The sequence below is a fragment of the Fusarium redolens genome (assembly GCF_020744475.1).
Source record: "Fusarium redolens strain MPI-CAGE-AT-0023 chromosome Unknown BKA55scaffold_1, whole genome shotgun sequence".
NCBI classification, from domain to species: domain Eukaryota; kingdom Fungi; phylum Ascomycota; class Sordariomycetes; order Hypocreales; family Nectriaceae; genus Fusarium; species Fusarium redolens.
Genome location: NW_025763664.1, coordinates 455109 through 481858, shown reverse-complemented (window position 1 = coordinate 481858; position 26750 = coordinate 455109). Strand labels below are relative to the sequence as shown.

Sequence of the window (26750 nt, the reverse complement as noted above, 5' to 3'; positions counted from 1 at the left end):
TGTATGCACTTTTTCTTAGTGGCCACTGGCGCCAATGCATGCCCATGTTCCAAGAACCGATAAATGAAGAATGACCTCTTGAATCTTTTCCTCGCCTATTGCAGAAAGTTCCAACCCCATATCCAGCCTTGGTTCTGTTCCAGGAAAGGATTGTCCAGAATTGAGTCACCTGGATCATATGTAATATCTCCAGTAAATAGAAGACCGGCCGCTGTTTCCAGTAGTTACTATCTGTAATATTTGGCAATTCTCCCCTGGAAGTCAAGAAAACTCACCTTGTTCATATTCTAAGAGGGTGTCATTTAATGAAGTGTCAACGCAGACGTTCATGTCTTGATCTGCAAAGTTCATGCTGAGTGTATCAGTTATGCTACCGTTGTTCATCGTAGGTGGCGAATTCAAGTCAGCGTTTGTCTCTATGTCTGCCCGTGGTGGCATCGACGCTTGTCCGGAACATCCTCCCTCGGGCGCTATGAAGTGATTTTCGCTTCGGCCCCTCTGAGGGAGTTCTGGATATACACTAGCCAGAAGCTCAGTCTCTGGCCAATCGTTGCCTTCCTTTGACGCCACAAGACCCATCAATCTTTTCGTGATATCCAGACTCTGTGCGGCAACAATTGACTTATCCTTGAGAAGGGTCTGTACCTGCATTAGCTGCCGTATCCCAAATTTTGCCTCGATCGAGTTGGAGGTCAAAGGATCAAGGGTTATCGAAATACAGAGTGTCACGCCCGCCGTTAAGAGGTGCAGTGACACAACAGCTATAGCATATGTCTCAGATGCTTCCAAGAGGTATGGAGTCGAAGCGACTTTTGATATCTGTAGTGCAGCTTCCCTACACTCTTGTATCGCCAGCCGAAATGGGTCAGTCTTCGAAGTGGTAGTGTCTGTTGAAGTCAACCTGGCCATTTTGAATGATAGAAGAGGCCTGTGGATTAAAATTTTCGCATTTTCGTACGCCAGCTTGAGAGAAAGCGCTTGTAGGCGGAACAGATAATTTTCAAATTCTCGTCCAGTTCTTTCACGGTCCTTCGTAATCTGAACGTCCGACAGAGAGTCATGACTATCAAATCTGAGCTTCGGAGCCAGGCTTCTATGCCACTCTTGGAGACGCCCGTTTAAAGCCGCCACTTTATCAAAAAGGCCTTTTAGGCTGTTCGTTCTCTTTCGATCACCATGCCGAGTGCCGTACAGCTCAACTAATGCGGACTTGGCAATAGCCGACAGTCTCGACATTGAACACTTGTAGAACAACAAGGATGGTCTCCTCGTCTGACGTGACTCTTTAGTTGATCCAGAGTACTCATCATATGGATCCAAAGTCTCGACATTGCAATCGCTATCGGAAAAGCCCAGGGGAAATCCATAAAGCATGGAGCAGAAAGTATCGATCTCGTAGACGGCCCACCAGGCCCGTTTCCGGTCTTGTATCTGCTGATTCAGAGCTTGATCGCTAGGATCTCCAGGTGTCATTTTTCGATGAAGGTTAAGTGCTTGAGCGATTCGCAATCCAGAACCAGATAGTGGCCAAGCCATTTCAGGTTCACCGTGGTAGAGGTAATAACTTCCCAGCAAAACACAGAATTGCACCGCTTCAAGAGACCCTCTCGATACAATATCCAAGAATCTCAGTTTAAGGGCGGCTAGCATCCTGTCTTTCAGTTCTTTCGGATCAACATTATGAGACTTTAACTTGTTTTCTTGCGCACCGATGTGATGCAAGCTGGTCGCGAAAACAGCCAAGAGAACAGCTATAAAGCCTATACCTCTCGATGGAGCATTGGAACCGGAAGAAAATGTTGTGTAACTATAAAGATCCTGGAACTTTTTTCTAAAATCGTCTTGGTGAAAGACTAATATGAACCAGTGGATCCGATCAAAATAGTTTTCGACCAAGAGAGTCGCGGGTCCTAATTCGGGTAATAAAGACATGAGTTCCTTCTCGGCGGTGGACGGCTTGGACTTGATGTTGCTTTGTTGTAGTTCGATGTCTTTAGGCCGTTCAGCGACATGTCTTGGAAAAATATTGTTGGTGTCATTTTCGGCAGTGGTTTTAGATTGAGCCCAAGTCTCTGATCTTAGAGCCGAGAATTCGACACCTTCGGGTGAGACAGCGTCATGCTGCTGAAACGCCTTAAACTAAGCATTAGTGATGAGACAATGAAGGGTTGGGCTTTTTCTTTGCTCACCTCTTCAACTAGCTTCACAGTAGAACTGGAATTCCAAGCTGATTCTACAGCTGAGTCAACAGTAACTCCCGGTGTATTTCTGACTAATTTCCTCGTTGTCGCGGCTTGCTCCGGTGTACTTTGATAGGGTCTCCATCTTGAACTTTCCGATGCGATGCATTCAGCATTTGCTCGTGAACACAGGGTACATGGGCGCTCGATATCACACTATCGAATTCAGTCAACTGATCTATCGTTGGGAGGGGCATATTTACTTTTAGTTTTTGCTTGCGACATCTCTCGCAAGCCCTGGAAACTTTGCGCCGATTGCTCTTCATTGCGATTGTCTGATGCTTTGGGTTGTGAAAGAGAATGTTGCGATGATGATTACAGGGAAATATTCGGAGTTACTCTTTTCCCTGTCGGACAACTATTTATAGCAATCGCCAGAGCCGGCGTATTCGGCCGAGACGCTAACCTACCCGGCGCAAGGTATTATTCCTATTACAATGAAATATTTTAATTACCCTTTATAGGGAAAGCATGACGTAGGAAGTAATGGATTTAGAATATAGCCACAGATGGAAAATAGAGCGTGAAGCTATTGTTCAGAAAAATCTTGATGATTCCTAGATATAATTCATAAACTATTTTACATCTCAACCCCGACCATTCATATCAAGCACTTTGGTTCCCTTTCCGGCTAATCTCAGTATCCTCCGACTGAGCTATCGACCATGGGCTTGAACGTAACCGCAGTAGGCTGGTCCGTGATTCCCCTCTTAACCGCTTCCTCCATAATTGCAACTGTAGCTGTAGCGCCAATACGTGTAATGCCTAGTGACATAACATGCAGCAAATCGTCAAGGGTACGAACACCTCCGGCAGCCTTAACCTGGACATTTTTGCCAGATTCCTCTACCATGATCTTTAGATGAGGGATAGTAGCACCCTTGTAATTGTACATGCCGTTTGCCTGCTTGACGAAACCATAGCCAGTCGAAGTCTTGACGAAAGCCACTCCAATATCCGAGCAGATCTTGCAAAGGCGTACAATGTGTTCCTGATTCAGGTAGTCATTTTCAAAAATGACTTTCAAAATAGCCCCACGCTTGACAACGACATTGTTGACTTGACGAATCTCATCAGCAACGTAGTTCCAGTCACCGCCGAGTGCCTTGCCGATATTGATGACCATGTCGATCTCATTACCGCCAACAGCAGTAGCAACATCAGCTTCGAAGACCTTGACGGCAGTGCTGCTGTTTCCATGAGGAAAGCCTATGACGGGACAGATCAAGACATCAGTGCCCTGAAGTTCCTGCTTAGCCATGGAAATTGCATAAGGTTTGATGCAAGCTGTGGCGACGCCGTACTTTTTGGCGATGGCAATGCCTTGAAGGATGTCGGCGTCTGTCATGGTGGGGTGCAGAAGAGAGTGATCGATCATCTTGGCGATTTGTCGAAGAGTAACTGTGATCTCGTTGGTGTTGGAACTCATGATGGCCTTGCAAATGGTTGATTGCTGTAGAAGTGACTTTATTTGGAGGAGGAGTGAAGATCGAATGAGATATCTGATATTCTCTCGGGGTCCTGCACCCTTTATATAACAAGTTCTACAAGTCTCATATACAAGAACGCCATTGGCAGTCATGACAGCGAGCTTTCGTTTCCCTTTATGGTAATTTGTTCCACCGGAAGACAGAGTGGGGCACACACTTTTGGAGTACTGACCCTCGGCCACCGGAGCGGAGAGGCTATCGGGCATGCCTAATTGGGTTATTCCGTTAGTCTCCAGGCGGAAGGGGGAAAACCTCAAGGGCGTCGTCGGCTTCATCAACATAGCAGGATTTGTCTTCACAGCTCGAGGCAAGAATGCCATGAGCACTGACGATGACCCTCTTACTATGCCCTACCACAAATTCATCAACGAAACTTGCGGTGATGATGGACACGGGGATGTTTGAGGATGTCCAAAATTTCACGGGCTTGGTACTTAACTTAAATGATCATAACTAAAGCTTGCTGGAACGGAAATCGAACTGTAAAAATAACATTCGAAATACAACTATAGATAAATAGAAAGAAGCCTAGATCAGATAGATGACAGACGCCTGAGTGCTTCCATCGAATGATTGCAGCGACTCCCCTCCTGTCTCGTCATTCAGCAGCAAGTCCCTCGCGGTGCCATATGCCATGGTCCAAACTATACGTCGAAATCGGTCTCAAGTTGGGTCCCTTCGTTTGAGCATCATGCAGTCAAGCGTTGCTTCGTCCATGTCAGAGTCGTCGGCGTCTAGCCCATGCCTCCAGTGGACAAGGTAGAAGACTTCATTCTCAAAACGACTTCGGTGCGAATCAGGTATCGAGGAGTCTAGCCAGGCGTCTAGTTCTACGGTTCTGGTCGCAGGGGCATTATGCTCCCTAACGCTTGCTGAGATTGGTATAACAGCCTTCCAGACGTCTTTCTTGTAGAGTCTGAACGGTCGAAGCTTTCCAGTGACTTTAAGTTGGAACATCGGAGACTTCAGTGAAATCCCAAAAACATCGTCCAAGAACAGTTGCTTAGGGTGGTTATTGTGTGGCCCGCTGTCCATGGTAGCACATTGGATCACGACCAAAATTCCCATGGCGAAAGGGTCTGATGAGTTGATCTGCCCTTTCACGGGGGCCCAAGAGAAGGATGGAGCGTAGTATGAAGGCTCTTCGCCAAATGCGTATCGGTCGCGATCTGGGTACATCCACTACGCCAACTCTGCAAATAGACGCTTCTTCCACATACCCGCATAATAAGTGTCTCTGATTGAGGCTTTTGTATGCCGTACAACACCAGCGATTGCCACAAGTTTATCCTGGGGGTAAGTGAACTGACATTAGGTGTGTGCTTTGATGATATCGTCCCAAACTTCATGTGGCAGGTCTTCGATGGGAAAATCTTCAGCACCAGCCCAGTCAAAGTTCTCCCATATTCGGTCGGTAGCTGTCTGAGAGAGACTGTCTAGCCAAGGTCGAGAACCTCATCAGATGGTAAAGAATCTGGAAAGCTTTCGCAACAGAAGCGTTCCAGACACTCCCAGAATATTTCTTGACAACAGAAGAGTATGACCCTAGGTGCTAGGAGTCGCTTTTGTAAACCCAGCCGCGGCTGTTTAATGGCGAATCTTTTACCTCACCAGTCCACATGTTCCTATCTACCGAGGTCTACTCGATGATATCGCCCCCATCATTTCTTGTGGATATCTATACTTGTCAGTGAAAGTCTGGATCACGATCGAAAAAAAGACCTTGGGTGTCTGATGAGTTGTGAGCCGATATGTTACAATAGCCATGTTGGTAGATCCAATCCATGCGCAAGGATTCGGCAGCCCAATCGCGCCCATTATCACCACTTTGAATGATACATCAACGATGTTTTTAACTTCTTTTAGATTCCACGCCAGCTTCTTGGCGCTGCTCAGTGGTACTGGAACACTATCGACAACCTTCGAAACCGGGGTCCCACTAGCGATGAGAGTTGTTTCAGAGCGCTGTTCTCGTTTAGAGATTGTGGCGGTTCAAGTCGTAGCTGAAATTCCACCCTAGCAAATTTCCATTGGTTGCTCTGTGCGGTAGACCGCTTTAGCGCGTCATCGGGAGTGTCCCGTTACGCCATTCAGAGAATTGAGACATTGATAAGAGTCGAGAACTCAATAGTGAGACTAGCGTTTCAATAGCTATGTGATTATGTAGGAGACACAGTGTTGTGGCTAAAGGGCTTGAATTATTGAGCATGTGAGCGACTGACTATGGAATCATTGGGTAATCAAAGCTGCGGGCGTCGACGCTTTATAAAGTCAGTGCCGCATCCAGCAATACCTAGTGAAAGGAGTCTGATAACGCGAGTATCTCCACTCCCTTGCTTTCTCAGACTTTCTGGGCCTCACAGAAAGACTTTGGGCTTGGATAAAGACATTTACGTATCCCACCAATTATCAACTGCCATCAGCCACTTGCCCAAAAGAAAACAAAAACATCTATTTACTTTGTTCCATATATCTACCTGCTGTTTATAAACGCAATGTCAAACCCAAACCTCCCAACTCCCACGATTGATGCAGCAACTTACTACGACGTGAGTAGCCAGCAGTTGCATCTTGTCATTACATACCCCAGCGGTGTATCTGTCTGGCCAAATGACATAGTGGTCGACCTAATTACAACCTCATCTACAACCCCAACCAAAGTTGGTAATGGCGCCCCCACATTTCCAGCAAACACGAAGACGGGAACTATAGTGATGCCAATGGCAATATCTTTGGCTAGTCAAGGAGGACAACTCACCGTCGCTTCTCTAGACTCATCTTGGCAATCGAGTACTCCCAGTGACCCCTGGCCGATCCCCGCAATCAACTCGTCGCCTTTTACTAGCTCCCCCACGGCCAGTCTTACTTCTCTCGGATCTGTTGAAGTAACCTGGTCATGGATTGCGGGAATGGGTGCAATCGCACAACAAGTCACTCTGACTATTGCGGGACAAAGTCCTATCACGACCATGGTTAAAAGCCCGACTGCTATCGCCACTTTCACCATGGCCCAAGTCAACAATTTATTCACGCCGGGCCGAAAGGTCACTATCCAATGCACTCCCATTGCACCCGGCCTATGGGCTAGTCCTGTGAATACCACCTTTCACATCCCCAAGTCCAGTGGGATGACGTCTTTTTCATTAAACAACTCACCTCCTATATCATCCGAATGTACGATGACGAGTCTTTCCGCACAAGGAACAAACACTATGCAGGTCTGGTGGGGAACCCCTGAAGGAGCCATTGAGACAGCCCAGTTCCCTCTTGAAAGATTCCACCAGCAACCACAGCAATTCGCCAATGCGTCGACAGTCTCTGATACAGGATCTTGTCTGGCTTCCATATCTGTCAACTCTACAAACCAACAGGTTTGGTGGATTGCGGAAACCGGGGCTATTGATGGGCAAGTTAATAGCGGCCAAGGATGGACGTCACCCGGCACCGGAGCTGGGGAAGCATATCCCTTCAACAAGGCTGGTATAGCTTCAACAACTAATGGAGGTTCCATGACAAGTCTCTTACTAGAGTATAATAATGGAACCATCCTTTTCTGGGTCGATCCTAAGGGTGCCATCGGTTGCTGCAGATGGTTTACTGGCTCAGGTTGGCAGGCTGTTTTTGATGCACTTCCTGCCGGCACAGCAAGCGCCACTACCCAGCTGACTACACTGTCCGTTGGCGGTAGTGCCTATCTGTTCTGTGTTGCTCCGGATGGTGCAATTGTCGGTGCCAGTTGGCCCGACGCCACCAGCGCTACTTTGGGTCCCATGTCCCAATTCGAAGTTGCACCATCTGGCAGTGCAGCGCCTGACGGAGGATTAGCTTCTATCAGCGTAAATGCACAGGAGATTGCGGTCTTGTGGACAACACCAAAAAATAACATCGACATGGCCTTTCTGTTTGAGGGGGGTTACTCATTCCGCAATTTCCAGCGACCCATTACTGTGGCTCAGTCAGTTCTAGGAGGGACAGGTATTGCAGCTTATTCTATGGAAGCGAACCAGTGCTCAGTTTGGTGGATTGGACAGTCAAGCGATCTCAGGAGGTCAAACGTGGATTTCACCAAAGTCGCAGCAACGGCGACGCCCGACTGGCCAGTGTTTGAAGAGCTTGGCCCTGATTCTTGCAAACAAACGCGGTCACTTATTGTTCAGAAAGTATCTGGAACTCAGATTGACGTCTTGTATGTAAATGCGAAAGGTGCTGTTGCAGGGTTGTCCTATGAGTGTTAGCAAAGGAGCTTGCCTCTTACACGTCTCGGTATTTTAATTAGTTTATTTCATGTTTTGCACTGTACAGCCCAATCTATTAGACTAAAGTGGTAACTCTACTTCACACGCAGGGGAGAAATAAGTTAATGGACGACAATAATATCTTGCGATGCTATTAGATTATGCTCAAGCTTGCAAAAGTGGGAGGCTCAAGCTTCGACTGTAGGTCAAGTCGGGTCTAAGGTCTAGATTATGCCTGAACTTCACGTGTCTCTTATCTCTTTTTACTGATGTATCAATCAATCAGCTTCATCTTATCTTAGTGCGTCCACCGCTGATAACGAATGGACGAAAGGTCGCTCACGCCATGCAATAGCCCCTACCTACCCTACAACAACGTCTTATGGCTGCGTTTCCACGTGTCTTTTGTCCACCAGAGCCCCTATCCAACTGGCTACTGGACATTTTCTGCTGTCAAAAATGCTACTTTGAGACGATTGAATTTTGACCGCGTAGTTCGTTTAGGAGCAGATCGAGGCCGACCGTGTTTTCAAACTCTATTAACATTAATTCCTGGTATTATGATTTATAAGTAGCTCCAAGTGATAGCGATGTATTACATCCGTGTTTGCTCTGTCTATGCATAGCCATCTAGATACTTCGGTAAATAGGTATAAGTGTTGTATTATCGGGTGATTATGGTCATTGGAATTATTACTATAAAGCTCTGTCTACGATGTCAGCAACCAGTGCGGCTGAACAGACCATGGCATGCTGACATGCTACTTCCTGACTTTCTGACAACAAGATTTATTAACCTGATTCTTCAACAGGCCAGCATCTTTGTGTTTCTCAGAGAGAAGTCAACCGCTCATGTTTCTTCATCTCCGTAAAGTACATCATATTTTTTTCAATTCACCCTTGTCCTTGACATATTTTATATTACCCCGCATCTTGTACGCAACAGCGGCGATTTAGTAGAGATTGAACGAATGGAAAGTCAAAGCAAAGCTGAAGATTCGATCTTCATATACCGCCCTACTGCACATCTTGCCCCCGATGACACACATAGTCAAGCCGTGGACTGGTTTGACCCTGCCACAACCGACGAATGGCTTAACAAGGAGATCGAATCACGAAGGAATTCTCTCGCCTCAACACCCAGACATCTTCAAGAAAGAAGAATGTTTTGTGAGCTTTCGAGGCTCATTTTACAACAATATCTACGTTTTGGAACAGAAAAGTCTTTGAATGATGCAATCGAGTTGGAACGAAAGGCCCTGGAATACATCAGCACTGGCTTTCAACGTGCAAAGTGTCTGCTGGTTCTGGGAGACCTGCTTTGCCTCCGTTTTCGCCGCAAGAAAGCTGTTTGGGACATGGAATATTCCATCAGAGCCGCAAAACAGCATATCTATCCACTTCCTACGCAGGGAGCTCCGTACACTTACGACATGCTCAGCTTTGGTCATGGAGATGAAACCCTTGAACAATCAGATCTGGGTTCGGCCTTTGCCGACATAGACGAAGGCATTGATAAGTCACATACTGCATTTGAGCTCATCCCTGACGACTTTCCCCTTCGGGCCGAATGGTTGGACACCCTTGCTTCAGTTATTCTTCATCGCTATTCTTTGAGCAAAGCACTCGAAGACATTGATAAAGCTGTCGAAATATGCATGATTGCATCTGTGGATGGCAGTTTTGGTCCCTCAGAAACGCTCATAGAGGCACTCCTTATACGGATTGCTGCCAAATGGGATGAGTCTGATATTCTTCAAGTCATAGACCTCTGTGATGAAATGTTGTCGGAGTCTCTGGGCGACAGAAAGAAGATCCTGCAGTCCCGTGCTGAAGCTTTCTACTTCCTCTACTGTTCAACAGGGATGGTGGAACATATCAACGAGAGCGTCAAGGACTCCAAAAGAGCAATAGATTCGGGACGTGGAAGCCTAGAGTCGCTCAGTATCAGGTGTCACAGATTTAGGAGTGGACTGTTGTATACTCGGTATCAGCAGACTGGGGATTTGGCCGATCTTGATGACTCGATGGCCTCAGCAGCGACCGTGGCCAAAATTCTCTTTACTCCGGGCCCCAAGTCAAAAGCTACACTCTTCAGCCTGCTGGCAAGTGATTGGGTCAGTAGAACTGAGGCCACAGCAGACCAAGCACACTTTGCTGAAGCCATCGAGTGGCCTGCATGCATCCAGCTATTTGGTACGAGCCGAATGGATTCTCTTCATGAACTATGTCTACGGCAATATGAAAGATACGAAGTAAAGGGCAGGGGTGGTGATCTTCAGGATGTTGTCAATATTCTGAGACGGATGGTCGAACTGGTGCCTAGTCAAGCGTTGCGGAGCAGTCTAGGTAATCGCGTCATGCAATTATATTCCGAGTTCACCTTTCTGGAGCACCTACTTGTTGAGGCAAAAACCATTTTTCGACAGTTGGTTCAGGAGTCAAAAAGAGATTCAGCAGACCATAGGCGGTATTCTTTACAGCTGGCATACTGCCTTTGCTTCCAGCACGAGCGAACCGGAGGTACTGTTCACCTCACTGAAGCCGTCAACATCGGGACGAGAATTTTCGAGACGGCCAAAGCAGATGAACCAATCTATGCACTAGCGTTGAACACTTTTGGCGAAGTAATTTATCAGCAGTGTCGCGTCAGCAAGACAGTATCCAATATTGATCACATCATCGATCTATTACAAATGATGAGAGATACCACCATGTCGCATGCTCCAACCAAACCTCTAAGCAAATTGGTTGAGTGTCTCCTCTGGAAGTATCGCATAACCGACGAAGCTAAGCATCTAAACTTCGCAGTTGAGCTGGCAAGACTTGCTGAAAGCTCACTCCCAAACAGATACCCTAATCATCATTGTATCGTTCGCCATAGACTTGCAATATCACTGCACGAGCAGTACTCGAGGAAACCAACGCTGTCTGACCTGAATGAAGCTATTGAACTGGAGAGGCAAAATCTACAGCCTGGCCAATTCACTCGTTATCTTTCTCACGCCAATCTGACGTCGCTGCTTTCTGAGCTATACGTCGCGACAGGCGATCGAGAGCACCTCCAGGAGGCGATAGAAATGGGAAAAGAAACGCAAAATATTGATGGCCGCTCCATCCGGTGCTTCAGAGGTGACCGCGTGTATATCCCATATATTCTCGATATCGAGAAAACAACCGAGCTTTCGAATAAACTGTACGAGCACTTGAAGGCCATGTCAAACACCTACCATGTCAGGACGCGCTACATTAGTAGCCTGGCATTGATGCTCATGGGTGGAGATCAGAACGACCTAGCAACACGATATGCAAGAGAAAGTCTGGAGCTAGTTCCAGCAGACAGCCCAGACCTGCCCTGGCACTTGTGTTGCCTCGTGCTCTGCTTGGAAGCTAGCCTAACAACTTCAAATAACGCCTCCGAGCTAGAAGAGATGATCAAGTCAGCGGAGAAAGCCGCGGAGGTCTCGCCAGAGGATCATCCTGGCAGACCATTCTATCTTTCAGTTCTATCTATTGCCCTTCATAGACGATTCATGAAGACAGGGAGGTCCCCTGATCTCAACTTGGCGATCAATTACGGGGTAGAGGCTTACAACCTGACACATGGAGACACACTCCAGGACTATGGTAATCGATACTTGGCCTCGGATCAGCTATCATTCTGTCTACAGCACAAGTACCTCAGAGAGGGCATTTCGAGCGATCTTGAACAGTCTAAAGAACTTCATCAAGAGGCTCGTGACTGTAGACAAAGGCTGAAGAGGAACGAGGCATATTTCAACTGGATTAGAAGTTCTCCTGATGGGGCTTATACTGTTCATCTTGGCACTAACTTAAAAGGGTCCTTGACACTCGCCAACAAAAGACGTGTGTATTCCTTACTCCCAGACAAGCTGGACTGTCACCCTCGACTATTTGCCGTTGCGGAGCAATACTTCCGATACTACGAAGAGGCAGACGATGAGAGATACCTCGCCGGGGCTTTGGGTGCTTCGATCTCGTCGCTCGCTTTCAGTCAAGAGGACCATATCACGCACTCTGCACGACTTCACCTCGTTGGGCGATGTTATGAGGAGTACTACAAGAGATCGATAGCATCTGATTGCGGCGAAGGAGATCAAAAAGACCGCCTTCATCATCTCGATATGGCCATCTCAAAATTCCGAGATCTCATCAGTCACCTTTCTTCGGAAGATCCTCTACGCCCTGATGTTCTTGGCCGCCTTGGCCATTTATACTCGGACAAGCTGTTCTACAATTACAAACTTGATGACTTGAAGATGGCAGTGGAAGTACACCAGGAATGTCTCAACCTCGCACAGGAGAATAGCGCCGAACGTGCAAAATGGCTACGCCATCTTGGGTGCTCTAAGCTTATCTCCTACCACGTCTTCAAGGACGGAAGTGACTTACAAAAATGCATCAATCTGCTTGAACAAGCAAAGGATGAGAATCTACATGACCCGGCCTTCACCAAGGAACTTATCCCCAGCCTAGCCAGTGCCTATCGTTGCAAGTTCATGGTTACAAGAGACATCAAAGACATTGACGCTGCCATTGAGATGTATCTAAACTCCCCTCTCGGTCAGGCTATCACGATTCCATGGCTTGGTAGTGCCTACCTTGCCCGGTTTGAGCTGACAAAGGCGCCGGAGGACATGAAGTTGGCCATGTACAATTTGGAGAAGGCCCTCGAGCTCACTCGCAAGTACATGGAAATCTCAGATGTTGTCCAGGTGCTCAAAAATCTGACAAATTGCTATCTCATGAAATATCATTACGGTGGCAGCCTCCATGACCTCGAGCAAGCCATTTGCTACACACAGGACGGCGTGGATGTTGAGCCACATGAAGCTTCCCAAGTTGTTGATATTGCAGGCCTGTTGGGGCTCTGCCACACGACCAAGTACAATGTTACAAAATGTGAGCATGATCTTCTCAAGGCCATCGATGCAGATGAAAGCGACTTCTGGGTCTTCATGCCAGTTGCGAACATATCAGACAGTTTGGTGCTTGCACAGCGACTGATGGAGTCATACAAAACTCTCGGGAACTGGGAGAAAGGCTTAAAGATTGCTGAATACGCACTCGAGCTTATCCCTGCCTACGCACCTCGTTACCTGCGTTGGTCGGAAGCCCAAGCCCTTCTTTCCAGAATTAGTGGCCTTGCATCTTTCGCCGCTGCCTTTTCGCTAGAAAGCGGGAAAGCTGAGGGGGCTAGTCTAACTCTGCTCGAGAGGGGTCGAGGAGTTGCCGCGGACCTTTTGTATGATCTTCGTCTTGACTTTGACAGTCGGAAGTTTGCAGATCTGGAGCCGGCGTACAAACAGAAGCTTTTGAGTAGTATAGGACGACTTGAGAATCCTGTACAGAAACTCACTCAGCCACCAGGTCTTATTTCCGGTGACCCCAGGTCTGGCATCGCGGAACTTACTAGGAGGCTAGAAGCAAGCAAAACTGTCGACGATTTCATGGAGAGTTTTAACACACGTCTGAAACCAGACAACACCAGCTTCACAGCGTTTACGAGGAATGGTCCTATTGTTATTATTAATGTCAGCTTCCGTTGTGATGCTTTCATTGTTAAACACATAGTTGAGGCTATGCCCTTGCCTAAGCTGTCCGAGGAACAAATAGAACGGAGGCTCCGCGATGGAAACTTGGGAAGCCCAAACACTTTGGAATGGCTCTGGGATACTATCGCGGGGCCTATTCTTGAATACCTTGGTTGCACGAAGATGCCTTCTGGTGAATGGCCACAGATATGCTGGATCGCTACGGGAGCATTGAGTCGCTTTCCGTTGCACGCAGCTGGCTATCACAAAGATGAAACTGGACGTACCGTCATAGACAGAGTCATGTCGTCCTACAGCTCATCGCTGAACGCTATTTTAGAAGGGCCAGTGAAGAATGAACGAAACTCCTCGACCAAGGCGGTTTTAGTTGCCATGCAGACAACGCCAGGGAGTCCCAGCCTTCCGTATGCTCCCAAAGAGCTATCGATTGTTCAAGAGGTATGTCAGTCAATGGGGCTCTGTACTGTGGAGCCAAAAAGACGAACCCAAGAAGTACTCGCGCAGTTGAAGGACTGTGACATTTTTCACTTTGCCGGTCACGGCGAGACGGATGAGACAAACCCCCTGAATAGTCAATTACGTCTTGAAGACTGGCAGACCCAGTCTTTGGCAGTGTCTGATCTGTTGAATCTCAAGCTGCGCGATAATCCACCATTCCTGGCATATCTTTCAGCTTGTGGAACGAGCCAGATTAAAGATAAACGCCTGTTAGATGAGAGTCTGCACTTGATTAGTGCATGCCAGTTGGCTGGCTTTAGGCATGTGGTAGGAACACTCTGGGAAGTCGGTGACGAGGCTTGCGTTGATGTTGCGGAGACAGTCTACCAGGAGCTGAGAGAGTCTGGCATGGATGATCAATCTGTGTGCCGGGGGTTGCATAAAGCTGTTCGGAAGATTCGTGATACATGGGTGACAGAAGCGCGTATGCGAATGGTCAAAAGGGGTCTTGATACCTCGATTGTAAAGGTCATGGATCACAAGAGCGGCTTTGAAGACGGGTTAAGCGACGTGCGATCAGCAAGGGATATTGTACCGCTGGACGAGGACGAGAATGAAAGGCCTGCTCCTTGGGTCGCTTATGTGTATCATGGAAGTAGATAGTGGATTACTTGGTATATAGACTGTTGGTAGAGGTATTTATATGTCTTATCGAGATAGAAATACTGTATGTCAATTACAGTCTCGGAATCAAAATACTTGTCCATCTGAGCCAAAAAAAGCCCAAGGACTCACCCATGCTGCAAGCCCCAAGGGACATGCATTCCCAGCGCGACCAATTGGGGTCGAAGCGGCTGCAAGGGGTCGCAGATCACAAGCGACAATGTTTCTCAAGGGGTAAATTGTACTGTTTCAGGCGAATACTAGTGGCGTAAAACCGCATTTTTTATGTTCCAGTCATCCAGTACAATTATCAATCTAAAGACACAGTTTTCTTTCGCAGAGCAAACAATTAGCATATTACTCTAGTGGCGTTGGTGGCTGGAAATAATGGTTCAGCCCTGCTTATCCCCATTCCAATACTTGGCTCTAAAAAGAAGGTTGTTTCATCCCTTGCGTTCAATCATTCGGCTATTTGAAGCCATGGCTTCCTCCACATAATACTGGGACCTGTCCGTCTCTTTCCCTTGTAACAATCTAGTATTCGTCACAATGGCTGTGTCAACTTCTGGTCAAGCATACAAGTTATGGTTCCTGGCGACAGGTATTGTTTTTCTGTTTTTTCTTCTTTTTGCCTTTTACACCGATTCTATAAAGTCGCCTTTGGAGTACGCCCATTCCAAGGCAGCGGAGTTTTGTAGCGAGTGAGTACCAAGTTATACACATGGCCCTGGACGTTATTGACCACTCGAGACGAACAGGTCCGCGGCGTCACAAACTACAACCGAGCCCGATCCCACAGAGGGAAAGTTCGGCAACTGCCAAGACCCCTATCGACGCCCAGGCTTTCTCGTCGTCCCAGCAGAGGAAGAAAGATACCGAGAGACCCAATGGATGCCATTTACTAGCAAGTTTCTCAACTCTGAGGATCCAGAAACTGCAGCGTATCCTCCCCACCCAGGCGAGCTCATCTTCAACGATACAGACGTCCCACGAACATTTCTTAAAGGATCGGACATACCCATACAATGGATGAAGATAGCAACAAGAGAGAACCGGCGTCGGCAGGAAGCGATGAAGCATATCAAGAACGCAACCGCAGAAGACTATGTCAGGATGAGAAACGATGGTGACCTCGGATGGCTCTGGGGTCGCCGAGTTGTGTCATTCGGCGACTCTGTTGACAGGCGAGCAGCCAGGTATGCCTGTCATGAGTTCGGCAGCGACATGGTCTTCCCCAAACTTCACCCGATAGAGCAGTGGCCCATGGGTATCTGCGAGATCCCGGCGCTCAACCTGACCTTCACTGCCTTTCATTCCGCAGGTGGCTTTACCTACAGGCCCGACTGGTTCTGGTACAAGCAGATGCGAATCATCCCCTTTGAGCGACGCTGGGAAGAGCTCTGGCAACCACATCAACGAGATATCCAGGGACCCAATGGCAGACCTGACCTGATTCTGTGGCAGAACGGCCTCTGGGATCAACGAGGATTCCAAGTCGGCGGGCAAAAGCTCCACGAAGGACAGAACGTCACCCTGAATGGAAGACACAGAAAGCTAGTCTGGGACGAACTGCACTTCTTCCTGGCTCGCACGAAGAAGTATGCCGAGATGATCATCAGAGAGTTTCCGGACACGCCCATGATGTTCAGAAGTTTAACGTATCACCAAAAGACTGGATCAGGAGATATCATGGTAATTGAGATGGATCGCCTTGGACGGGCTTTGGCAGAGCAGTATGGACATGAGGTGTTTGAATGGGGTCGTATTATTAGTCTAATGGGGCATTGGTATGAGGATGGTACACATCCTGGTGAGGGGGCTTTGAGTTGGTTATGGGGAAATATGATTCTTGAGTATCTTGCAAGATCAGCGGGATCGGGGCTTGGGGGCGATCATAGATTTCCGTATTTCGAGGGATGGGATAGGTGCCACGATGAACTCGTTGGGTGGGGAGGGCGATAGAAGAGGTTAGTCATTTAATTAAGCAGCGACTTCTTCTCCACCTAAGCTAAGCAGGTGACCCGTGTTATTAGCTAGGTAATTATACTGAGGATACTTATGTACCTATATTACTATGGGGTGGGGATGGCTTCCCCGCGTTGTCCCACCCTTAGCGCAGCCCGGGAGACTAAGAACGAGATCCGAACTCCACTGATCTGATCGGATACCCCAGAACTATTAATACATCCTGGATACCTTTACCATCACGATGATTCTAATCTGGTTTTCACAACCTGTACATGCTGAAGCCAATCTCTGGCATTATTTCAAGTTCAAGCCATGCCAGAACAAAATCACAAGAACAACGACGAGGAGCCTAATGCGGTTGAGGTTGAACTACTCACCGTGGACGAGGCTGACAACTACCAAGGTCTGACCTTGAAATGTGTCCTTGTTTACTTGGTACGAGACCTATAGACGACTCCATCGAATGGCTAATCTAACAGCCTAGTCCATACTCAGTGGTTGCTTTGCACAAGTCCTTGCAATTGTTGCAACTGGCGCAGTGAGTGTTTTGTTCGAATGGGCAGTCTTGTATTGTACTGATGACGATATAAGTTTGCCAGAAACATGGCCAGCGCTTTGGGCGGACGTGACAAGTATATTTGGATCCCTCAAGGCCTGATCATCTGCAGCACGTTCACGGCAGCCCCCATCGCGCAGTCGTCAGATTTCTGGGGCCGCAGATCACTGATCCTGATTTGCACCGCTCTCTGCATCACTGGCTCTGTAATCATCAGCAGAGCGTCTTCCATGACCATGGCCATTGCTGGATCGTTAGTGGTCGGTGTTGGGTCAGGGACAACTTCACTGTTATATGCAGTTGCATCTGAGATCATGCCACGACAGTATCGACCAGTTGCCCAAGCTGGGGTCAATATTGCCAACTCACTTGGTGGGATATTTACGTTACTACTTGGCTTCGGACTTGTCAGGAAAGACGACGAAAACTTTCGAGTTGTTTGGTATGTTGGCACGGGGCTTTTTATCCTCAACTTTGCGGCCATCTTCTTCCTCTTCAAACCACCCAAACGACGCCTTGAGTCATCCCTGACCTGGAAGGACAAGGTCAAGGCTCTCGATTTGATAGGGTACATTACTTTTTCCATTGGAATGATAATGTTCAGTGTGGGATTGACATGGGCCAACAACCCGTATTCTTGGCAAAGTGCCCCGGTGCTCAGCACATTTGTTATTGGCGTGGTCTTTATCATCCTCACAGTGCTTTGGGAAGTTAAGAAGAAGGATGGATTTTGCCATCATGCTCTATTCCAGACAAGCCGCAACTTTGCACTTGCCCTGGTCTTTATTTTCATCGAAGGATTCGCATTCTATGCGGCAAACAACTTTCTTCCTCTGGCGTACTCGATTTATTTCGAGAGTGACCTTCTTAAGGTTGGCGCCATGATGTCCCTTATTTTCATTGGAGGAGCAATCTCGTCCGTGATTGGCGGTCTCTACTCCACCAAGGCGAGGAGAGTCCGACCACCTTTGACGGCCGGGATGGCACTCTTTGTCATCTATTTTGGTGAGTCTTGTAACATCTATGATCAGTCGCCTTTTGCTAATTGCAGTCTACGTCAAGCATGTATGGCTACTCTCAAGCCCAGTCAGCTAGCTGCGATGTGGGGTTATACTGTCTTGGCGGGCTTTGGCCTTGGGTTCGGTCTTGTCATCGCCGTCACGACTGGACAGATAAGCACTCCGCCTGGCTTGATTGCCACAACCAGCGGCCTGATCTTGACTTCAAGATCTTTAGGGGGTTCAGTGGCTCTCCCTGTTTATACTGCTATTCTCAACTCCTTATTGTCTGAACATCTTGGTCAAAAGATAGCCGAAAGGGTTGTTCCTCTCGGGCTCTCTGCCAAGAACTTACCAGCCTTTGTCAGTGCTCTTGCTAATAATGACCAACGAGCTCTGGCAGCCATTCCAGGTGTCACTCCCGACGTAATCTCGGCGGGAATTGTTGGGCTGAGGTCAGCTTATCACATAGCCTTCCGCGGCACCTGGAGTGCAGCAGCAGCAGTCTCGGCGGTTGGTTTAATACTTGCGCTTTTTGTCCGCGATCCTCGCGACAGCTTTAACATGCACGTGGATGCGCCGGTCGAGCATGATATTGCCAGAGGGCTTGATCAATGCTTGGAAGGTGGGAGCAAAAACGTGAATGGGACAGAACATATTGAGTCAAGCAGTGTCAACGAAAAACCTTGAGACAACGCTTGAGCTGGGAGTTTGGCTCAGCTAAGTAGGTTTGTTGTTTTGGCAGATCACGTTTGAAAGGAAAGATGCCAATAGTCCTTCCGGGTTGCTTAGAACCAGGGGGACCGCAAGTATGGAGGCGAATCTCTGTGCCAATTCAGTTGTCTCCATTTATGAACGTTCAAATGTTACTCGCAATCCTTGTCTAGGCTTTAATTTAGTAGTAATGCGGCAGTATCTTATGGCCAGGAACCTCTTCAATCCTCCGATCCGTAAAAAGGTATGTTACCAGTGCGCTTAAGGTGGAGGGAAGGGACGTTGGAAATCAGCTCAGGCTTATGCAATGGCCGGCAAGCTTGTTCAGTGGTACTTCACCTTTGAAGTGAACTCTCGGCAGCCACAATGAAGTATCAAACCGGCAACAGGTGATATCAGTTACAGCTACACATTGACTAGAACATCGTTACGCACTTGTATGAGAATCCTTGTGTAAGTTAAGCAGAAAATAAACATGTTAGTTTAGCGTTTACAATTCAATTTTCAACATGCTCTTCTCTCCTTAACCTTGATCAAACACAGCTCTCAATCTGTCCTCCCTCGAGCCAACTCTTGGCCAACCAGTACAGCTCGTCATGATTTTCGAGGTTAACCGTCCCGATATGCCGCCTATGTCCAGGCATGTCCAGCAACACCTTAACACCCATAGTAGCTTCTTGCCAGTATGCAAGATACTTGTAGCCTGGTGGATATGTAGCCAACTTATCCTCATTGACAGTAACCTGAAGGGCCTTTGTTGGGTTACAAAGGATCATCTTATCTTTCTCATACCAATGCCTAACCAAGCGCGCCCCCCATTTGCCTTGGACTCTTTCGAAATAGAAGCAAAAGCGGCAGTCTGCTTCAACATCAAACTCCACGCCTTCTGCTTGGAAGCGCTGTGTAATAGTAGCCTTTAGCTTTGTGACTGCACGGGTTCCTTCAACATTGATATCTGTGCTTGAACCGTGGCACCGATGCATGATAAAAGCACCCTTATCCATGCCAGCTTTAGAGGCAGCGATAAAGTCCTTGTAGGTAACACGACCTGACCAGGTAGTATATACATGGGCTCCGGGATGGAAGATGGACTCGAAATTATCCCATTCACAAGAATCTCTAATGGCGGAAGGTTAATTTCTTTGCTCCAAATGCCATGCAAGGGCCGTATTACCTGTATGAAGGCCAGCCCTCAGCTAGTTCTCGAAGTTTAAGCCTTTCAAGTACCAGGTGGTCTGGTCCATTGTTCCGAATTGCGGCATCGGGCCTTGATCCTGCTGGCAAGCTATGCAGATCAACCATATTGCTTGGCTAGAATAGTTTTACAAGTCGTAGACAGTGGCGAGTGCTGATAAGAACTGCATCTTCACTGACGAGGCAATTGTCTAATATAACTAGCTGAGTTATCTTTTGTGTTGGCAGATTCAGCAATAGATTTTCATCGACCCGAATGGACCATCGGTTCAGTTCTTTCCCGCTCGCCACCGGCCTGCAGCTGTGAGATCACCGGTGGAGCAGATTGAGTAACTGGGATGGAACTTGTGCCTTGGGATAGCCACCGATTAATTGCCACTCCACTCAAGGAGATGGCGGGTGGTACCGTCGATGGGGACACCGGTTTGTCAAAATTAGGACGGGACAGTCTCGGCCCGTTACCAATTATAGGTCTCCGAAAGCCAATAGTCTGAGCTGAGCATTCCCCAGGAGCTTCAGCTGGGCGAACACATGGCGACTTATTCAAATCGTGGACTCAAAACTGCAGGGCCATGGAGTGATAAGTGAAGGTACATATGGTTGATGAAATCAACCAGGAAGTAATCATTAGTCGCTGTACGCGGTATTATCAAATTATCAACGCACTGTGTTACTACAAAACCAGATAATAATTGAGATGTCATAGAAATAGAAGTTTGAATTGCACAGAATAGTACGCAATATCAACGTCCTATCCGCGATTTAAGTATAAACGTTTCGAAAATCAGACGGGTAACACAAGTGTTGCTAGCACTTGTGCCATTGAGACCGGGAGACGGAGAAATGATGAACCCAATCGACGTATCATTGAAGTGGTTGAGACATGCTCTTTTGACTATGTAACCCCATGAAACTGTATTCTAACCTGCGCGACAATGGACCACTATGAGGGGTTGAAGATCTTGACCGGTCCAGATTGGGCGGCAGTGATGTAATAAATCTTTCCTTCAGGAGTAAGCTCGTAATGAATCAAGAAATGGGCCTCGTAGCCTCCCCCTTTCCGTACGCCTGATCCAAAATGGAGGATGTCCTATCGATTAAGATTAGCCATGGCTCACATCCGAAGGGCCTTGCCATACCTCTATGTTCGTAAGAGCGGTGAATTTGATGTCTGATTTCAGTGCGACGCCGGTTTTGTCGAGAACTATGGACTTGACCTTGACATCCTCGTTCAATTGATTGCGCGCGTTGCGAAAAAAGCTCACCGCCTCATCCTTGCCCTGAAGAGTTTGTTTGCCGTCGAGTACAATGGTTACGTCTGATGTATAATACCGTGGGAAAGTGTCAAAGTCGTTGGTGTTGAATGCATTGAGATAATACTTGAAGTCATCGTGGGAGCGAATGACATCTCTCGATGCCTCTTTCTCAAGATAAGCATCTTCAGTCAGTTGGATGATATGACCGTCCTTGTCCAGAGTGTACCAGACAAACATCTTGACAAGAGGGCCGTTTCCGGGCCACACTGGCCCCCATCTGTCGGCAAGGTTGTCCGTTTCAAAGCCGTTGATGCCTCGGAATTGGGTGTGCATCTCCGTGACAACGATATCCTGGCCGAATACCACCCTTTTCAATTCGAGGGTCTCACGCATACCAGCATGGATTTGGTCCACCCACGACAGAAACTCATCAATAGTCCTGTCGGGGAAACCACTAAATCTGAACTAATGGGAGGAGAGTGAGGAAAGAACTTGGGCAGACCTGAGAACATGCACTTACCACTGCATCCTTGGAGTAGTAAGCGGTATATTGAGCTTTGTCGTTGGCGTTGAAGTGATAGACATAGTCGTCCAAGTCGGCTCGATTTCGTATCGACTTTGTTCCAATACGGAGATCCGGAGAAGAAGACATTTTTTTTGAGTGTTTGCTAAAAGTATGTAGATTTGTCACAACAGATGCTCAAACCTTGAACCTCTGTCGCCCTTTTCTAGCAACCTTTAGTTACCCCAGATTTACCCCAGACGGCAGCTGAGTTAACTGGATCACCAAAATTGTCCACTACAGCCAATAAGGGTTATGTTTACAGGTGGTAACCAGTGGGATTCAAACTTGTCAGCGGGGTTAATGGGTTCGTCGATGGATGGGTGGGTGGGTAATAGGGTGGAACACCGCTTTCCTCAGCTCAAGTACTCGAGGCCCCTTCATCGGCTGGTATAGCTTGTGACAAATATGGATAAACGGCTGGCTTGGTGATTGCCACCTCCCCACGCTAATACCGTCATCTGACCTTATTCGTGTGGAGCCGTTGATTCTATCTAAAGGCTAGATGCTTTCCCCACAACCTGGACTTGGTACTAGAAGCACAATAATCAAGGTAGATCTCTCAAATGGTAAGAATGTGACATCTTTGGCAGGATTGGTAAGATATGAATGTACGCTGTGGAGGGGCATAGCCTTGCCCTCTCTAAATCATAAACTTTGAACGATAAGCAAGGAACCGATTAAACGAACCGCCACAATGGCTTCTTATAGTAGATCAAGTGAACAACGGATCTGGTGAAGTAAATCTACGAACAGAGTTGGAATCTCATCTCTGACAGTCTCTCATCTTCAATAGGTGATAATAAACTTAGATGTCTATGCTAGGCCAACGGGCATGATAGAATGCAACGCCAGATGAGGATTACAGTGTACAATTCAGCTTACGAGATATGTGTTTTCATTTGGAAGTTACTGAACCTGATTTCAGATGCAGTAACAAAAGGTACATGACAATCAGCATTTGGAGGATTTTAAAGAGTTTTTGCTGTTAAGTTGAAGCCATAATAGAGGACTAGAGCCTTTTTATCACTTATGGAATATATTTAGAGTTCTCTTATATATATTAGACCTAATTAGATAATAAGCTAAAAAGCTTATCTTAGGTTATTATATAAGTAGTTAATATATTCCCTAAAGTATATTTTTAAGAGTATTATTTTAAGTTAATAGACCTAACAGCTGATGCTTGCACCGCGCGCCTTACCTCGACAATGAGCATGAGACGTTGGGACAAGAGTGATGTAAACACGGTTCTTTAGCAAATATATTTGACATGAACAATCTTGAAAACATGACGGCTCCTCCTAAGACTACTGTCGAATGAAAGAATAATAACAGCCATTGGGTGAGCGCCAAGGCATAGTGTATCAGGCCACTGCCTCTTGGTCTCGCAACTTGAATCGGCCGTTGTAATGAGGATACACGAACCATGCACAGTAAGTGTCCAATGGTTTGTCCGCATCCTCAATAACAAGATCGAACTTGCGGACAATTTGAGGCACCATCTTGGTCAACTCCAGCAGACTGATGTTCCTGCCAATGCAAGTCCGGGCACCACCTCCAAACTATAACGAGAATTAGTCTCCTGGGCCATTCTGACAAAGAGGAATGTACGTACTGCAAACATCATAGAATCCATAATGCTCGTCTTCTCGTCACCCAGCCAGCGCTCTGGCCGGAAGACCTCAGGGTCTGGGCCGTAGATTTCCTTGTCATAATGCAAAACCCATGCGTTAACGCCGACCTCAGTCTGGGAGATTAGTTAGTAAAAAACCTATGATAAGCTCGTAATTACCTACTCCTTCAGGGAAGTAAATTCCCGATAGTTCCATACCACCACGAGGCACGATGCGAGGTAAAATCGTTCCCACGGCTGGGTGGACACGCAGCGTCTCCTTGATGACAGCTTGCAGATACGTCATGTCTTGTGCTTCCTGGAAGGTAATAGGGTCGGAGAGACTGCCTTCGGCTACTTTCTGGTCTATCTCTTGTCGCAGCTTTTTCAGTTTATCTGGGTTCTGGAAGAGGTAGTAGAGAGCGGAACTCAGTGTCACGGCAGTGGTATCAGAACCGGCTCCGATGTTGCTGCCGCATGCGTCAAGAAGATTGGGCGTTTTAAGACGACCTTCAGCCTCCCCTTCTAGCAGCTTCTTCAAGAATGTGTCATACTTGGTGTTACCCTTGACTGTGGATTTGGCGTTTGCTTTCCGGGTATCGTCGATCTGCTTGAGGGCATAGCTGACAAGCGTTGAGGTGTTCGACTTGGTACCCAACGCAGTAGCGATGCCAATGAGCCATGGGACGAGGTTGGGAACGATGCCCCAGAATGCCAAAAAGTCATTGGCCTCTCGAATACCCTTGATCATTCCGGTGGTATCTCCTTCGTTCTCCATCATGTTAAAACTCTTATTGAACTAAATCGCATTGGTTAGTCAATCCCTATGATGGTAATAATGGGGGGCACTTACGGTAATGGCGCCAATAACATCAAAGGCGTAGTATTGCATCCAATGAGGAATGTCAACCAGACAGCCTTCTTTGGCAAACTCGTGTAGCTTACGGATGCACACATGGGTCATCTCGTCTACAGCAGGCTCATATGATACCATAGATGACATAGTGTACATCGGCGAGATCTTTCTTCGCCTCTCCTTGTGTAGGCCATTGTTTTGGATGGCAAATATATTTTGCTCGTCGACGACCGGGCTGAGCAACGGACTGTAGTAGGTTGTCTTGACGTACTTGCCTCCCAATTCGTAGATCTTTTTGACGTCTTTGGGCCGACTGACACTGTACCGGTTTGGTCCTACTCGTACAACTGGGCCTGGGCATCTCAGCGTTAGAAAAGATGTCGGGAAGTGCTCAGATAAAAGACCAACCATATTTTTTGTGTAAACGGATGAATTCCAAATTTGAGTTGCCTTGCTTAACCACCCGATACTCCCACCAACGTGTGACACGGGCCAGAAACGGACCGGGAATGTTTCTCAGAGGTGAGAAGAGGAGGCTGTAAAGTAGTGCGACGAAGTAGTAAGAGATGGCAAGACCGAAAAAGGCCAACGGCAAGCCAACAGCGACGGCTTTGGCATTGACATGCTGTAGCCTTGACAAGATGGCCTGCACCATCGGATTACTCTCAGGATCTCGCAAGAATGCCATGATTGCTGTCTGAGAACACAAAAATAATATTCGATTGGGGTGTAGCGTATTCCAAGTTGGTGGAGCATCCGGTAGGTTTTAACAGAGGCAGTCAAAAAGATTCCTGATATGGCTGAGCGAGATCAAGTATGCGGGGCACCAAGGGAGGTTCAATCTCGGTGGGATTATGAATGCCGGTGGGGTTGCTCGTGACCACGTAGAAGTTGTTACGAGGTATTCCATCAATTGTCTCACTTACGAGCAAGCCCTTCAACTAGCAATTGCCGCTGTAGTGATCCCCACCGGTATAGGCGTGCTGTCTGCTTCTGGAAAATTCATGCCCATCCCCACCGAAAATGAATTTCCTAATGTTTATCCAAATATTATCTCCGTCCTAGCCTCCCACAGATGAAGGTGTCCTAAAAGTGTCTGATATCCTACTTGCTAAGAATCCTTGCCACCTATCTGCTCTTCTGCAAAACATCAAACCAACCCAAACATACACCGCAGCATAATATGGGCGACTACACTGCAGAGGTGGAACAGATTTACGCTGGCCTAGCTGACCAGCCTCCTCACACCAAGGAGCAGATAGTCATGGCCAAGAAGATCATTGAACTTCACCTGGCAACCTTCAAATACTATGACTACAAGAGAACATTCGAGCTCGTGGATGAGAACTATAAACAACATAGCCAGATGGTCGCCGACGGCCGCGACTCAATCATTGAAGCATCCAAGGTCCTCAAGTCAATCGCCGCACAGCATTGGACGGGCCCAGGAGAACCGCACTTCAACATGATGTTCAAGAGGGTACTGGTAGATGGAGACTATATTGTGGCGCAGATCTTTTCTGAGCGCTGGCCTGGAGACGCGGGCGAGCATGTTTTTGACCTTTATCGATGGAAAAATGGCAAGGTTGTAGAGCATTGGGATGTTATACAGCAGGTTCATCCCGAAAACATCAAGCATGGTAACTCTGTTGCTTAGCTTCAGGGATCCGGACACTAAGAGCTTGTCGAAGCCCAAGGGTTTTTGCCTGTATGTAGACGTCAGAAAAACGTTATATCAAGGTATGCAGGCATTCAGTACCTGTTTTGTATTGGACATTGTAAATTTACCATGCGGTCCCTACCCTTTAGCTACATATGAATTGTTAGAGGATATGTATTTACTACCTGGGTTTCTTGACCCCAACCTTCTTCCTTCAACCTACTTCAAAGGCGACTCTTTCGTCGACCCCTGCAGGATACCATGCTTCAATCATCCATCGCGCAGTAAGTCATCCGACCCGACTTCTGGCCGCAACCGCTAACAGCATCACAGCTGCACCGTCACGATGACTCCTATCCGAAGAAGCTGCAGCCACCCAGGCCTATACTTTTTATTATAATTATAATATTATAAATAACTTTCTTTTAAATATTGATAAATTATAATTATTATAATAAGTTAATTTTAGTATATTTAATTAATAATAACTTATTAAAAGGAAAGCCTAAAATAAAACTATAATTAAATTTATTTAAGCTTAAAAGAAAGTATTAATAGGTCTTAGGAATTAATTAAAAAGGCAAAGAGAGATATTTAAGTATAAGTAAGCCTTTATTAATAGTATTATATTAGCTAGTAGTAATATATATTAAATATAATTTTTGAAGTTAAAATATACTACTAAAGCAGTTAAATTAATAATATAAATATTTTATATATAAAAAAAGG

General features: G+C 47.0%; 9 protein-coding genes across 9 annotated transcripts; 4 read left to right on the top strand and 5 right to left on the bottom strand.

Annotated features, from left to right (window-relative positions):
• Positions 1-95: 95 nt before the first annotated feature.
• Positions 96-3669, bottom strand: BKA55DRAFT_587924 (uncharacterized protein; the record flags this gene model as incomplete). Its single annotated transcript, XM_046194721.1, has 4 exons — positions 96-211; positions 276-338; positions 555-2139; positions 2893-3669. The coding sequence occupies 4 exons, from the start codon at positions 3667-3669 to the stop codon at positions 96-98; spliced, it is 2541 nt and encodes an 846-aa protein (XP_046055868.1).
• Positions 3670-4390: 721 nt separating this feature from the next.
• Positions 4391-5541, bottom strand: BKA55DRAFT_699245 (uncharacterized protein; the record flags this gene model as incomplete). Its single annotated transcript, XM_046200569.1, has 2 exons — positions 4951-5541; positions 4391-4912 (listed from the first exon to the last, which is right to left on the bottom strand). Exons 1-2 carry the CDS (start codon positions 5077-5079, stop codon positions 4394-4396), a joined length of 648 nt encoding a protein of 215 aa, XP_046055867.1. The 5' UTR covers positions 5080-5541.
• A 1194-nt stretch (positions 5542-6735) lies between these two features.
• On the top strand, positions 6736-14642 carry BKA55DRAFT_495891 (CHAT domain-containing protein; the record flags this gene model as incomplete). Its single annotated transcript, XM_046186318.1, has 4 exons — positions 6736-7044; positions 7102-7958; positions 8778-8867; positions 8912-14642. 4 exons carry the CDS (start codon positions 6736-6738, stop codon positions 14640-14642), a joined length of 6987 nt encoding a protein of 2328 aa, XP_046055866.1.
• Positions 14643-15048: 406 nt separating this feature from the next.
• Positions 15049-16694, top strand: BKA55DRAFT_669108 (uncharacterized protein). The gene is made up of 2 exons (XM_046197935.1): positions 15049-15343; positions 15401-16694. The coding sequence occupies exons 1-2, from the start codon at positions 15192-15194 to the stop codon at positions 16602-16604; spliced, it is 1356 nt and encodes a 451-aa protein (XP_046055865.1). The 5' UTR covers positions 15049-15191; the 3' UTR covers positions 16605-16694.
• An 89-nt stretch (positions 16695-16783) lies between these two features.
• On the top strand, positions 16784-19342 carry BKA55DRAFT_547777 (major facilitator superfamily domain-containing protein). The gene is made up of 4 exons (XM_046191064.1): positions 16784-17045; positions 17095-17148; positions 17202-18171; positions 18229-19342. Exons 1-4 carry the CDS (start codon positions 16923-16925, stop codon positions 18852-18854), a joined length of 1773 nt encoding a protein of 590 aa, XP_046055864.1. The 5' UTR covers positions 16784-16922; the 3' UTR covers positions 18855-19342.
• Positions 19343-19411: 69 nt separating this feature from the next.
• BKA55DRAFT_497213 (uncharacterized protein) lies at positions 19412-20180 on the bottom strand (the record flags this gene model as incomplete). Its single annotated transcript, XM_046186447.1, has 2 exons — positions 19412-19997; positions 20053-20180. 2 exons carry the CDS (start codon positions 20178-20180, stop codon positions 19412-19414), a joined length of 714 nt encoding a protein of 237 aa, XP_046055863.1.
• Positions 20181-20982: 802 nt separating this feature from the next.
• Positions 20983-21793, bottom strand: BKA55DRAFT_547775 (uncharacterized protein; the record flags this gene model as incomplete). The annotated part of the gene is made up of 2 exons (XM_046191063.1): positions 20983-21162; positions 21212-21793. Coding segments are annotated over 2 exons (729 nt in total), but the record flags the coding sequence as incomplete, so codon positions are not given.
• A 1203-nt stretch (positions 21794-22996) lies between these two features.
• Positions 22997-25217, bottom strand: BKA55DRAFT_658325 (cytochrome P450). Its single transcript, XM_046197515.1, has 5 exons — positions 24770-25217; positions 24359-24714; positions 23690-24304; positions 23509-23640; positions 22997-23455 (listed from the first exon to the last, which is right to left on the bottom strand). The coding sequence occupies exons 1-5, from the start codon at positions 25047-25049 to the stop codon at positions 23258-23260; spliced, it is 1581 nt and encodes a 526-aa protein (XP_046055861.1). The 5' UTR covers positions 25050-25217; the 3' UTR covers positions 22997-23257.
• A 287-nt stretch (positions 25218-25504) lies between these two features.
• BKA55DRAFT_547771 (uncharacterized protein) lies at positions 25505-26193 on the top strand. Its single transcript, XM_046191062.1, has one exon. The coding sequence runs from the start codon at positions 25545-25547 to the stop codon at positions 26016-26018; it is 474 nt and encodes a 157-aa protein (XP_046055860.1). The 5' UTR covers positions 25505-25544; the 3' UTR covers positions 26019-26193.
• The last annotated feature ends 557 nt before the right edge of the window (positions 26194-26750 follow it).